The 14,574-nt window shown below is 35.4% G+C and overlaps 2 protein-coding genes across 2 annotated transcripts; both read left to right on the top strand.

Moving 5' to 3' along the window:
- The first annotated feature begins 1,323 nt into the window (after nt 1-1,323).
- On the top strand, nt 1,324-7,984 carry LOC110636251 (protein LEO1 homolog). The gene is made up of 11 exons (XM_021785883.2): nt 1,324-1,674; nt 2,280-2,632; nt 2,787-2,922; nt 3,029-3,211; nt 3,681-3,857; nt 4,332-4,463; nt 5,650-5,829; nt 5,918-6,049; nt 6,367-6,471; nt 6,556-6,807; nt 7,718-7,984. Exons 1-11 carry the CDS (start codon nt 1,561-1,563, stop codon nt 7,850-7,852), a joined length of 1,899 nt encoding a protein of 632 aa, XP_021641575.1. The 5' UTR covers nt 1,324-1,560; the 3' UTR covers nt 7,853-7,984.
- A 1,107-nt stretch (nt 7,985-9,091) lies between these two features.
- Nucleotides 9,092-13,790, top strand: LOC110636234 (chaperone protein ClpB1). Its single transcript, XM_021785851.2, has 7 exons — nt 9,092-9,386; nt 10,171-11,349; nt 11,497-11,678; nt 11,819-12,441; nt 12,527-12,806; nt 12,925-13,122; nt 13,211-13,790. The coding sequence occupies exons 2-7, from the start codon at nt 10,200-10,202 to the stop codon at nt 13,508-13,510; spliced, it is 2,733 nt and encodes a 910-aa protein (XP_021641543.1). The 5' UTR covers nt 9,092-9,386; nt 10,171-10,199; the 3' UTR covers nt 13,511-13,790.
- The last annotated feature ends 784 nt before the right edge of the window (nt 13,791-14,574 follow it).

Below are 14,574 nucleotides of genomic sequence, written 5' to 3'. Positions count from 1 at the left end.
ATTATTCTTCAACTCTCATCAATTCAAAGAGATTAACCATTAATCTCTTGAATTAAGAACACTAGAAATTGTTTCTAGTGTCCTGTTTCTGGTGTCCTGAAGACAAATCTCAAAGGCGCAGATACACTGCAGTGCATCAAGAGGTTAGTGTAATCGTTATTGATTTAATCTAGGGTTCTAAAATTATTTTGATTAATTTTAAGATCTTAAATGGCAAATACAGATCCAAAAATATATTAAAAGAGTTTTAATATATTGTTTATCATTGAAATCAAATAGATAAAAATAAATATTGCATGATGCATGTGACCTTAGGTGAAAATTTTTGAATTCAATAGTATAAATTTGTATTTTTTATGCTTCTATTCTTTCAGCGTAGCATGATGCATCTGACCTTAGGTGAAAATTTTTGAATTCAATAGTATAAATTTGTGTTTTTCACGTTTCTGTTCTTTCAGCGTAGACACACAGAAGCTCCAGTTAGACAAGTAAAGCACATTTAGGTTATATGATAGAAAGAAAAAAATGGGTATACCTAAATTGACTTGGAGGAGAGTAGTATAACATAACCTAGAAGTATTACGCATTTATGAGGATTTAACCCACAATCGTTTAGAGTGTGGAGAAAGCAAATCCATATAGCCAATCCCAAATTTTTGAAATAAAAACTTAATTGAGTTGAGTTGTATTTGTCATTTTAATAGTTTTTAAATTAATTAACTATTTGATTATTAAAATTTCACTAATTATTATTATCTTTCATAAATCAATTTTAAGATGATTTTATTTTATGACAACATGAATTTTAATTCATACACCAACATTATGCTAGTGAGATATCAAACTTTCATATGGCTACAAAAAAGTTATAATAACAATAAATTGTTTATCTATTTTGGCAATTTTTTTGCTTTTTTTTTTCCTATAAACATTACATTAAAATAATAAGATATTATTAACATTATTAGTATTTTGTTATAATATTATAATAATAATAATAATTGTCTAAATATATTAAGAATATTCTATAGATTGTTTTTTTGTATATTTTTAATTATTAATCTATTAAATATGTAAATTTAATTTATAAGTAATAAATAATTTTTACGCTCGCTAATTTGACCGTAGAAATTGATGCCGGTAAACATCTTATGCATGATCCTCCAAGAGATGTTATGAATTTGTTAAATTATGGAAATTATTATTATATTTAAGTAGAAACAGGTAAAAATTAATTAATATTTTTTAATATTCTTAAAATTATAAATAATTTTGAAGAACAATTTTTAAAAAAATATAGGTAAATATAGACAGAAATAGTGGATGGGCTCCCCAATCCACCGTCGGCAGAACAACGTGGCATATAAATGGGGCTTAAAGCGTAAAAGCTAAGAGCTTAATACAAAGGAGCGGCTGTTGCAGTGGATCCTGATTCATACACGAAACCCGAGTAGAAGCCCCCTCCGACCGGAGAGCTTCGACGGAGACTGGCCCTCTGAACAGTCTCTTCCAAACCACCGCTAATCAGACGAAGAGAGGCAGAGAGAGCGGGAGGGGGAGATGGGGGAGGAGAAGAGACACCAGATGATGCAGAATCTGTTCGGCGATCAGTCTGAGGAAGAAGAAGAGATCGATTCTGAGCATGAATCGAATCCCCACCCTAATTACGCCTCTGTAATCATCCTTATCCCTATACGCTCGAATACCTGTACGTGCATACTCGATTTTCACGTACATGTGCATTTTTGTTGCTAGGTTTGAATCCTGTTGTTGATTAGAAGTTGGGGTTTCCTTCGTCTCCACAGGATTTGAAGCATGCATGTCGGTTTATTATCTAATTTTTTGCATGCATGTCGGTTTATCATCTAATTTTTTGCTTCGTTTATGCCTAATTGCGCTGGAGGATTAGAATGTGGAGCTATTAGGTGCCTATTGTGTTTTTTTAAATGGGTTTGCGGGATTTTGTGTTCACTAGGGTTGTTTATGTGATAGTGGAATTGAAAAATAAACTTAATTTTTTAGAGTTGGTTTAATAAGAACAAAGCATCATTTTGCAATGTGCGATTCATTTTATTTGGTTTTGCATTAATGGAATTTACAGCTTGAGAATGCTGATTCTTGTATTAGGGTCAAAAACAAATGATTTTTAAAGTAAATATTTTATTTTAAAGAGGAAGAAGAAGAACAATAGGGAGGGAGGGGAGGGGAGGGGTATAAGGTGTTCAATTGCAACAAAGTGCTTCTGCTTACAACTTTATTTTCATGATGGTTTTTCCCAGGATGAAGCTGAAGGAGGTCTGAGGAATGAGGGTGAAGATGAAGGTGAAGGTGAAGATGAAGTGGAAGGGCACGGTAATATAGAAGTGGAGAGTGAAGATGAAATGCATGAGGTAGAACCTGATCCAGGAGAAAGTGAGGGTGAAAGAGAACCAAGTTCTGAAGAAGTAGATGTTGTTGATGAGAGGGAAGTGAGTGAAGCTAAAGATGCGGATAGCGAAGAGAAAGAAGACTATGGTCACAGATTGGCAACAAGCAGGAGACGTGATATAATTGAAAGTGGATCAGAGAGATCTGAGGAACAACATTATGCTGACCACGAGGATGAGGAGGTTGACCAGGCCAGAAGCCCAAGGTTATTTCCTTTTCTTTGTCTGTGGTATTGCTAAATAATTTGCACTGGTGCGTCTTTTTGCAAAAATAATTCTAGAAGTTAGTATATGTTTCATGCCTGTCTACTTTTGAAGTTTACCTCATTGATTGTTATGGTAAAATTGACGTCATAGCAGTAAATCACCTGATGGGGAGAAGGATCACAATCCCATTTCACAGTCAGCTGCTGAGATTCGTGATGTGTTTGGTGATTCTGATGATGAGGAAGAGGCAGGATATGTGGTTAGGAATGAAATTGAGCACGATTCACATGTGAGTATTGAATACCAAAAGCAGTTTATCTAATGGTTCTGAATCTTCTGGTCTGTCAACCTTGTTTGTGTCTCTTAGAATGATGCATATCATTTTCATTCCTTAGAGGTCTCCAATGGAAGAGGAAGGTAGCTATGAAAAGAATTTAAGACCAGAGGATATGCTGATGGACGAAGATGCTCGATATGAATCGGAAGAGGACATTGAGGTTAAATCTAAAGAGAAACCAGTTGGCCCCCCATTAGAGATAGAGATTCCATTTCGGCAGCCTCCAGCTGATCCGACCAAGGTATATAAATCTTTCTGCTATCTGCTAAATTTTTATCTGAAGCTGTTGTTTTTGTTGACTGATCGATTGAAGCTACAATAATTTGCAGTACTATGCTCTGTTATACTAAAAATAAGTTGAAAGAAGGTTTTTCTGATTTCAATAGATCTGATGGGGATTTGTATTTGACTATTTATCTTTCTGTTACAAAGTGGAATGGTTGCACTGATGCTATTTAATTCAATTTTACTTGCATCATTAGCAAATAGAGTGTTTAATTCTTGTATCTGTGGCAATTTATTATTTGTCACCAATGACTATACAAATTTAAATGTATATGTACATGTATATTTATATGTATTAATGTATCAATATACTTGATGGCAGTTGTTGTTCTTACTTCTAAGTGCTTTTAGTTCATGTGATGCTTAAGCTGTTTTCATGCCTATACATCTTTTCACTTGAGGTGAAATGTAATACTTGTTTGCAGATGAATATGATCAAGGTTTCCAATATAATGGGCATTGACCCAAATCCATTTGATCCTAAGACATATGTGGAAGAGAAAACATTTGTGACAGATGAATCTGGAGCCAAAACACGTATACGCTTGGAAAATAATATTGTCCGGTGGCGGACTGTTAGAAATCCTGATGGCAGTAAATCTGTGAGTAGATTCTTTGAATTATATATTTTGAAATAATGTTTTGTGAATTAAAAGAAAAAAAAAAAAGGAATTTAGACAATGATTTCATGGTATATAATCTTCCATTCCTTAACCCTTCACCAAGAATGGCAAAAAAAATATTGGTTATCTTTTTTCAGGAACTTTGTTATTCATAAGTCAAAAGAGTCATTTATTACTGTTAACTGTTCAGTTCTCTACTTGTCATAGCCAAATCACATAAGAGTCCTCAAATCGGTGTTTAGAGTCTAAATGAACCAAGCTGAGTTTCCACTGTTCAGGCTGAGTTTCTTCTGTAGCTGTTATTGTATTTTTTAAACATTCTCTGACCAACAAATTTAAATTTTAATTAAGTTTAATTGGCATGACATGTGTGAGAACATGCTTTTAATTTATTATACTTAATTTAATCTGATGTCAACTTGAAAGTTTTTATCCTTTTCTTTTGATATGTAGGTTGAAAGCAATGCTCGGTTTGTGAGATGGTCAGATGGCAGTTTACAGTTATTAATTGGGAATGAAGTTCTTGATATATCTGTGCAAGATGATCAGCATGACCAAACACATCTTTTTCTTAGACATAACAAGGTGACATCCCATGTCTGACATGTTACATATGTGATTCAAGCATATGATGTATTCAACTTTTTTAGTCTTCTTTTTCTTTTCTCTTCTTGCCCTCTCAATTTATATTGTGGTGGCTGCTAAGATTTTGTTTTGTGCCAGGCTCATTAAGATGTTTAACAGCCTATCAAGATGCATAACTTTGTTCTTCCTTAACATCTACCTTTTGATGTCATTGATTTCCTTCAGTCTAAATGAGTTGTCAAAACTTCTAAATTTTCTCATAGATAAGTTAGGTTGATTTCTTACTCCTTTGACATAATTTGATGGTCCATTGACCCATCAATTTGCTGTTGGATTTTTCTTTGCAAGCGTAATTTTTATATGTATGTGATGATTGAAAAGGATTGGGGAATGGCTGCAAGTGAAAAACCTTGATCTTGGGACTATATTGTGTGGAAATTCTGTGTGCAATGTGATTGAGAAATAATCTGGGGATTTGAAATTATTTTCTGAGAAAGGAATTTGTAAGTTTATTTGCATTGTCACTGTATTCTTTTCTCCAATTGCTTATGGAACCTTTATAGTCCAGAGTTGCAATGAATCTTGGAAACTAGGGTTTTCTTGAGCTGGATGCTGGGCAACAGTTATTTAGTTAATTATATAGAATCCCTTATGTGTTAATTGTGAAACTGGACTTTGAGATGCTGTGAAGGTCCTATGTAACACGCTCTTGTATTTATGTACCAAACTCAGAATAAGTGCTGTTGAATTTGGGTCTGTTTTTATGAACCGATCTTGAGCTAGAAACTCCTGGATTTGGGCACCACATTTTTGAAACTTCATGTCCTATGAAGTACTTAAAGGTAGCTTTTGCCTTATTGGGAAAGTAGATGAATCTCTTTCTTTTTCTATTAAAATATAGAAGCAGACTTCTTTTTGACAGTATATATGCATATGCAGAAAACAATAGTCCTTTTCTTTTTCTTTCCTTGACATGTTTCAGTGCTATTGGTTCCATTCTCTTCTTTCTCTTCCTTTTGACCTTACTTCAAGCTCCTTTATGCTTGGCCACACCAACAAGGGGAATCTAGTTTCCTTCCCTTTGAAGTGCATTTATTAGATCAGCTCCCCAAGTCTTCTCATTGAGAGACCATTTTAAATCTTTTTTCATTGGTAAACAATGTCAAATCTTTGCTTCTGCTTTCAGTCACTTCTTCAATCACAAGGAAGAATACGGAGGAAGATGCGGTTTATGCCATCATCTTTGACATCAAATTCTCACAGGCTGTTGACGGCTCTTGTTGACTCACGGCATAGAAAGGTTTATAAAGTTAAGAACTGCATCACCGACATTGATCCTGAGAGAGAAAAAGAGGAAAAAGAAAGGGTAATAGATTGCTTAAAGCTTTACTGACATGTATTTTCTCAGCTGTGTTCACGGATTTTCAATTTATGCTGTCCTTTTGGTTTTGCAGGCTGAAAGTCAAACAATTAGAGCCAATGTACTTCTTAATCGGAAGAGAGAAAAGGTTAGCCGAAAGTATACACAAACTGTAGAGCGGAGGCGTCAGCTCTCGCCTGGGTTCTTGGAGGGTGCTCTTGATGAGGTTTGCAGTTGCCAATAGATTGCTTATAGTGCTTCCTCATTTTTTGCTCATTTGTTTTGTTTTTATCCTTAAGTGTGTCTGATTTATGTTTCTCATATTATGCTCGAACAATATAGCTGCTGGCACTTCACACCTCCTTGAGGCCATTTTAGTTTATTTTCTTCCTGTGTGTGTATGTTCATGTGTCTGTTGTACTTACCTTAGAATGCTTTTGAGAATAAGATATATTTTCTTTGATATTTTTGGAACAACATTAGTTTTCCTTCTGCATAGAAACTTAATTGATCCTATCTAATCTCTTGACCTTTTTCAATCAGGATGATGAACCGGATTATTTTGACTCTCGTCGTTCTCGCCGCCGCTTTGAAGAAGATCTGGAAGTGGAAGCTCAAGCAGAGAGACGGATTATGAATGCTAAGAAGGTCTTGTAACCTGAAGTCAATGTGTAATTACCTTTTAGTTGGGTGAAAATCTACTCATTTTAATTTTTGCTCTAATAATAACAGGGACACAAAGATATTCTACGCAAGTCATCTTTGCCCACTGTTAAATCATCAAAGCGCCCTGTAAATTTCTCTGACAGTGAGAGAGAAGAGTCTGAATATGAAAGTGATGGGGTGGAATTCGAGAGGTCTCCCACCTGGAAAAGGGCTGAGGAGCCAGAGCAGGATTATGAAGAAGAGGAAGAAGAGGAGGAAGAACGCTATGAAGAAGAGGCAGAAGTGGATGGAGCATCAGAAGAGGAAGAGGAGGCTGAGGTATGCATAATTTGTTATAACTGTACTATATTTGTTTCAGTATTTTTGCATGTAATGCTCTAGAAAAGTGACATCTTCACAGTGTTGAAAGTTCTACCATTGTGATTGGATGCACAAGGACATCTGATTAATTGATACCTTGATAGTATTACTATTTCATAATTTAAACCTTTTCTCACTTCAATTCCTCACATTTTTGGACCTGAAAGCACCTCCTTACGTATGTTAGTTAGAAGACATTAAAAATTGGTTTAAAGTTGAATTAGACATATTTTAGCCTTTAAGAACTCCAAAACAACTAAATACTTTTTTCTCAACGGCATTTAGAGTGATGATTTTCCAAAAAGCATCTTTTTGGCCTCCCAACTGCAATAACTGAGTTTTTTGGGTCCTTGAAACCTTGAAAACAAGTTCCGGAATTTCTCGGATCCTGTTGTGTTACGTGCCAGCAATTACGATTTTAATTATCTTGGCCTGTTGTATTGCTTCTACTTGGGGGTGAATAAATTTACTTCATAATTACTAGGAAAATTTTGTAATGCTTTTTATTAGATAAAATTGCAATGTTTCTTTTCTCGTTGAATGCTGCCTGGTGAATATGAGATCAACCCAACATGTAGAAGGTGATTTCCTGGGAGTTGATGTCCATAGTTGCCTGGTCCATTCTGTGTCTGACATAGTTACTAGAATGATCTTATAACCTTAGTAGGAAAAAAAAAAAAAAAAAAGAGTAAAAGCTTATTATTTTAGTTGGAAGCCCATTTTCGTATTTTGTTATAATGGCAGATGTGAGGGAAGATGCTATTTTTAATGTATTATTATGATTTGAGTCCATATTATTTTGCTAGTTTTTGTTGTTAAGGTGTCAAGCACATTAAGTTTCAATTTTATGTTTTTTGTTATTATAAAGGAGCCAAAGCAAAAGTCCAAGGAGGTTGGAGGCAGTCACAAACGAGCAGGGATTGAATCAGATGAGGAATCCCCTCCAAGAAAGATTTCAACCCACCGAAGAATGGCAGTTGTTTATGACAGTGATGAGGAATGAATGCTTCCTTGAGTTGATTTTAGTAAAATTTTATATTTTCGTCCATGATTATTGTTTATAATGTTTTGAAATTTATATATATTTGTATTGACTTTTTCAATATTAGTCCATGGAGATGTTTAATTGCGACAACACTAAAATTTTTAAATTAAAAAAAAAAGGGTCTCGGAGGATAATTGCAATTAACAAGAAAAGACAGGCAATTAAAAGTTGCTTTGTTTCGTGAAGGGAAGGTGCTGCCCTCAAAAGTGCACGTGTGAGAAGCAGAATCAAGCTGACAATCAAATTTAAATTTGGATATTGTAAATTATTCATTCGTGTGTGGATGTTTTGCCTTTTGCCTACTCGTCAGCACCAAAGTACGGCGTACGCGCTGGTCGGTGATCAAGTAATTTTAAACATTAATCAGAGTCAATATTATGATCATTTTATGGTTATTGCTTTTTATTAAAAAAAATTTTGCAGAAATTTATGATTTCTTTTATTTGAATTGTTATCGATAGTTTGTTTTCACTTAATAAAGCTAAATCTAGTCCACGGAAGCTTCATTAATATAACAATTGGAAATTGCGACCAAAGTCAAGCTTACTCTACTTAAGAGTAAAGTAGAAAACTTCCCCTTATTATTTAATTTAATTTAAATTTCGATTCGCAAACGGTAAAGTTAATTTTTTTTTATGAAGAAAATTCAACTTTTTAGGATAAAAAATATTTTACATTTAGTTATTAAATCACTAATATAATAATAAAAATGAGGTACAACTTTATATCATATAAAAATACTTCTTTTCTACAAATTTCGTCCTGCAAAAAATTATAATAAAACATAAAATTATAAAATTGAAATATAAATCATATTTAAATTTTGACACATGTCTTATTGTTATTTTGCAAAAATCACTTTTTAATTGAAAATATCACTTTTTTTTTTTACTGAAAAGGCCACATTAATTAAAAGTAAATTTTATAAAATGTGATAATATAAATAATAATATTATTAAAAAGTAGAAAAATATATATTTATAAAACAAAATATAAGATTACAGTACAATTTTTTTTAGAAAATAAAATTTGCTACATTTGCGAGTTGAGACATGTGCGAAAGGTGACGTATATTACTGCCCAAAATCAATTGAAATTGCTGTAACAATAGTACTGGCACACCGCACCACATTGTCTAAACCAATGGGAATAAAGAAAAATTGGAAAAAAAAACTAAAAAAAGGGAAAAAGCCAATAATTCAGTGGCTAATTGGCCATTCGGAGCAAATCGAGGAGGTTCCGCTTGCACCAAACCACAAGGATCTAGTAGCATCTAGCGCCCGTGTCTAGTTCCTTCCAGATGTCTTCATTTCTCTCGTATATAGAGCCCGCTTCCTCCTTTTTCTTCCTTCACTCTGCAATCAAATCCAAGAGACGAAATCAGATCTTTATTTCAGGCACTTCTGTATATTATCTATATTACTAACGCTCTCGGTCTGTAATCGAAGTATTTCTTCCAGCTGTCAGTTTCGTTTCGTTTCTAGTTGCTGAGGTTAGTAGAGCTCAATCTTTCTGTTTTATGAGTTTCTTGGATTCTAATATGCGTTTTGGTCGCTTAATCTTTCTCGTTTGTGGGTTTTCCTTCCAATTTCAGAGGAATCTGCTTGTGGGTTTATTCTTGCATAGTTCATTGATGTTTCTTGTGTGTTCTTGCATACTTCATTGATGTGTCTTGTCTTGTGTTTGTGGATTTTTATTTTTTTCATTTTTATTGGTTGCGTTTTCTTGGTTCTGTGTTCATCTGCTATGTGCGTTGTTCTCATACGAACTTGTATGTTCTCTGTTTTTCTTTTAGACACTGTTCGGGAGATGAGTTTATACTGAAACAGTAGTAGCTAGAGCAATTATTATTTTCTGCCATAGATTGTTGATTTTTGAATCTTGTTTATTTTACTATTGCATTTCACAATATTTGCGATTGTTATGCATTGTTTTGGCACCATCAGGAAAAGAAAACCAAAGAAATTGTGCGAGGGATATAAAAAGAAATGACAAGGAATTTGAATTTCCCTTTGATTTTTAGGATGATTAAGAAATGGAAGGGATTTGAAATTTTGTTCAACTATACCTCTTAGGAAACGATTTCTACATGTATATGGAAGTTAAAACAAAAAAAATCCTAAGTTAGAAATTTGTGTTTCCATCGAAAAGTGTTTAGTGGACTAATTTCGCCTTATTTCCTTTCTTTTGTTTCTCTTTTACCTTCCTCATCTAAGTGCGCAAACAAAAGAAATGTTTTTGAGAATGTGGTATCTTACTAATGATTTCTGTAACAGATTTTATTAGGTAGTGGAAACTCCAAGGAATGGATCCGGGAAAATTTACCCACAAGACGAATGAGGCTCTTGCTTCGGCTCATGAGCTGGCAATCAGTGCTGGTCATGCCCAGATAACCCCTCTTCATCTTGCTGTTGCTCTGATTTCAGAATCTAGTGGAATCTTTAGCCTGGCAATCTCCAATGCTGGGGGTGAATCTGCTTCCCAGGCAGCACAAAGAGTGTTCAATAACGCCATGAAAAAGCTCCCATCTCAATCTCCACCTCCTGATGAAGTTCCACCGAGTACTAGTCTTATTAAAGTGATAAGGCGTGCCCAAGCATTACAAAAAACACAAGGTGACACCCATTTAGCTGTTGATCAGATCATCTTAGGTCTTCTTGAGGATTCCCAAATAGGGGACTTGTTGAAAGAAGCGGGAATAGCTGCTGCAAAAGTAAAATCTGAGGTTCAGAAACTTCGAGGCAAGGAAGGGAAAAAGGTAGAGAGCGCCTCTGGAGATAGTACATTTCAAGCCTTGAAGACTTATGGGAGAGATCTTGTGGAACAAGCTGGAAAGCTTGACCCTGTCATTGGAAGAGATGAAGAGATCAGGAGAGTTATAAGGATTTTATCACGGAGAACCAAAAACAACCCAGTTCTTATTGGTGAGCCTGGAGTTGGTAAAACTGCTGTGGTAGAAGGCTTGGCTCAAAGGATTGTGAGAGGAGACGTGCCAAATAACCTTACTGATGTGAGGCTTATTGCACTGGATATGGGTGCCTTAGTTGCTGGGGCAAAATATAGAGGAGAATTTGAGGAGCGGTTGAAGGCCGTCTTGAAGGAAGTGGAAGAGGCTGAAGGGAAAGTGATACTATTTATCGATGAGATACATCTTGTTCTTGGAGCTGGTCGAACAGAGGGGTCAATGGATGCTGCTAATCTTTTCAAGCCCATGCTTGCTAGAGGTCAGCTTAGGTGCATTGGTGCAACAACACTAGAAGAGTACAGAAAGTATGTAGAGAAAGATGCTGCATTTGAGAGAAGGTTCCAGCAAGTTTATGTTGCAGAACCTAGTGTTACGGACACAATTAACATTCTTCGAGGTTTGAAAGAGAAGTATGAGGGTCATCATGGTGTTCGAATTCTAGATCGAGCTCTTGTAGTTGCAGCACAGTTGTCAAGTCGATATATTACTGGTATTTATTAACTGCAACGATGTTTTATTCTTAGAGTGATGATGTGATGGTGGTCATTTTTCTTTTTTCCTTTCTTGATAAAACTACTTTGAATTATCCTAGCAAACAGCTAGATGGTAATATGAATGTTTTTTTCTCATTTTTCAGGTCGTCATCTGCCTGATAAGGCAATTGATTTAGTTGATGAAGCCTGTGCAAATGTAAGAGTCCAACTTGATAGTCAGCCAGAAGAAATTGATAATCTGGAGAGGAAGAAAATCCAGCTAGAAGTGGAACTCCATGCGCTTGAGAAGGAGAAGGACAAAGCCAGCAAAGCTCGGCTTGCTGAGGTAAGTGGCTCATCTCTAACAAATCTTGGAAAATAATTGTGTTTTTTTTTTTTTTTGGTTGTTGTCTTTTTCCATTCCTGGTCACTGCTTACTCTCTTTTCTTCTTCTGCAAATCCAATTTTTTGTATGACATATTTCAGGTGGTGAAAGAACTTGATGATTTGAGAGACAAGCTTCAGCCTCTGATGATGAAATACAAAAGAGAAAAGGAGAGGATTGATGAAATCAGGCGTCTCAAGCAGAAGAAAGAGGAGATACAGTTCGCAATACAAGAGGCAGAAAGAAGATATGATTTAGCTAGAGTCGCGGATTTGCGTTATGGAGCATTGGAGGAAGTTGATGCTGCCATTGCTAGGCTTGAAGGAAGCACAGATGAGAACTTGATGTTGACAGAAACAGTTAAACCAGAACATATTGCTGAAGTTGTGAGCCGATGGACTGGCATTCCTGTTACAAGGCTTGGCCAAAATGAGAAAGAAAGGCTAATTGGGCTTGCAGAGAGGTTGCATCAGAGAGTGGTGGGCCAAGACCAAGCAGTTAATGCTGTTGCAGAGGCTGTGCTTAGGTCAAGGGCTGGCTTAGGAAGGCCACAGCAACCAACTGGTTCATTCCTTTTCTTGGGTCCAACTGGTGTTGGTAAAACTGAGCTTGCAAAGGCCCTGGCTGAGCAGCTTTTTGATGATGAGAATCAGATGGTGAGAATTGACATGTCCGAGTATATGGAGCAACACTCTGTTGCTCGACTAATTGGTGCTCCTCCAGGGTGAGTGTTATGTGCTTCAATTCCATTGTCATTGTTTGTTTTATTAGGTTATCAGAATAGCAGCTCACCCGTGTTGATTTTCCAGGTATGTGGGACATGAGGAAGGTGGGCAGCTTACAGAGGCTGTGAGACGAAGGCCTTACACTGTTGTCCTGTTTGATGAAGTGGAGAAAGCACACCTTTCTGTGTTTAATACTCTCCTACAAGTTCTGGATGATGGACGGCTGACTGATGGCCAAGGCCGTACTGTGGACTTTAGGAATGCAGTTATTATAATGACTTCCAACATTGGAGCAGAGCACCTGCTGTCAGGATTAATGGGCAAATGTTCAATGCAAGTTGCTCGAGATCGTGTTATGCAAGAGGTAAGCTAAATTGCCTAGTCTCTTATATATTTAGTAATGTCGTTCTTAATTGTTTTTTCTTGCTGAGTCTTGACTTGCCAATATACTGATTGATTATGTCTGATTGTTGTTGTGACAGGTGAGGAAGCAATTTAGGCCTGAGTTACTAAATCGGCTTGATGAGATTGTGATGTTTGATCCACTTTCTCATGACCAATTGAGGAAAGTTGCTAGGTTACAAATGAAGGATGTAGCTGTTCGTCTTGCTGAGAGGGGTATCGCGTTGGCAGTGACTGATACTGCATTGGATTACATATTAGCCGAGAGTTATGATCCTGTAAGTAAATATTGGCATTATCTGAAGTTGTATGCTTTCCACGTTATTTGCTTGGAGAAGATAGTAACAGCATCTCCTCCTGTTGCAGGTTTATGGTGCTCGGCCAATTAGAAGATGGCTTGAAAAGAAGGTGGTTACAGAGCTATCAAGAATGCTCATAAGAGAGGAAATTGATGAAAATTCAACCGTCTACATAGATGCAGGGCCAAAGGGGAATGACTTGGTTTATACAGTGGAGAAGAACGGTGGACTCGTTAATGCAGCCACAGGACAGAAGGGTGAAGTGTTAATTCAGATACCCAGTGTCCCAAGGAATGATGCAGCACAGGCAGTGAAGAAGATGAAGATCGAAGAAATCGTCGACGATGACGAAGAGATGATTGAGTAAATGATACATGGGGTTATAGGAAAAGAGGAATAAGATATGGTAGTCTGCATAGTTGTAAGAGTGGAGTGTTTGATGCCTTCTTTTCCTTTCCTTGTACTTGTGTTTTGCTTGGAAATGCTGCATGGCAAGTAAAGCTAAGGGGACTGTTGTCTTCCCTCTCCTACTTAATAGCAAGTGTTAATAACAGCTGGTTTTGTTCAAATTTGAACTCTGAATGTAAATTTTGAGCATATTTGAACATTAATTAACTAGCATATATAATTCTTTTTCCTTGCTTCAAGCTTTATCCCTGATGGAACATGCTGAACGTCTGACGATGTCTTTCTTCTTTCATTAGAGTAACTGAAGTTTGGAAACGAGGTGTGAAAATCAACGGTTTAGTTCAACTTGGTTTATATTGTATCTTGAAATATATATGTATATAAAAGTTCGTCTCAATTCGTATCAAATTAAAATTAAAATTAAAATTAAAATTAAAATCGTGAAATTAAAACTGTGAAGAAGTAGCTCCCTGTAATCCGATTCAGATCTCTGCCCTCCCCAACCGACTGGTGACCAAACTTGAAAATATTACTTATCATTTTCGTTTTTCAAGGGCTACCGCTAAACTCTCACCCTCCATTCCGTGGTGTAAGAGTTTGTTTCTCAGTTGAGCAATAGTTAGTTTGGTATCATTTTGTTAGTTGGGATTCATTTGGGACCGGTAAAACGAGGTAGTTGGATTTAGCTATGTATGAAATGGCTTATTAATTTAATGCTCCAATAATTATTATTTTCTCCTTCTAAGGTCAGTCTTTAAAAATTATTTTATCTAAAAAAATATTTCATTTTAAAAATATTAATAATACGATTTATTTATTTTTTCTAATTTAACTTTATATTTATTAAATATAATAATTATTTTTATAATTTTTTAAAACACATTTTATTACATTTCTCCTTTAATTAAACGAAATAAAAAAAATTAATCAAATTTAAAAACATTTTGATATAATTTAAGTTATTTAATTTATTTTTTAATTATAGGAAATTGATTAATTAATAATTATTTTAGTATATTTATA

Source organism: Hevea brasiliensis, chromosome 13, assembly GCF_030052815.1.
Source record: "Hevea brasiliensis isolate MT/VB/25A 57/8 chromosome 13, ASM3005281v1, whole genome shotgun sequence".
NCBI classification, from domain to species: domain Eukaryota; kingdom Viridiplantae; phylum Streptophyta; class Magnoliopsida; order Malpighiales; family Euphorbiaceae; genus Hevea; species Hevea brasiliensis.
The sequence above is the reverse complement of the archived record's forward strand: the minus strand, read 5'-3'. Positions and strand labels throughout refer to the sequence as shown.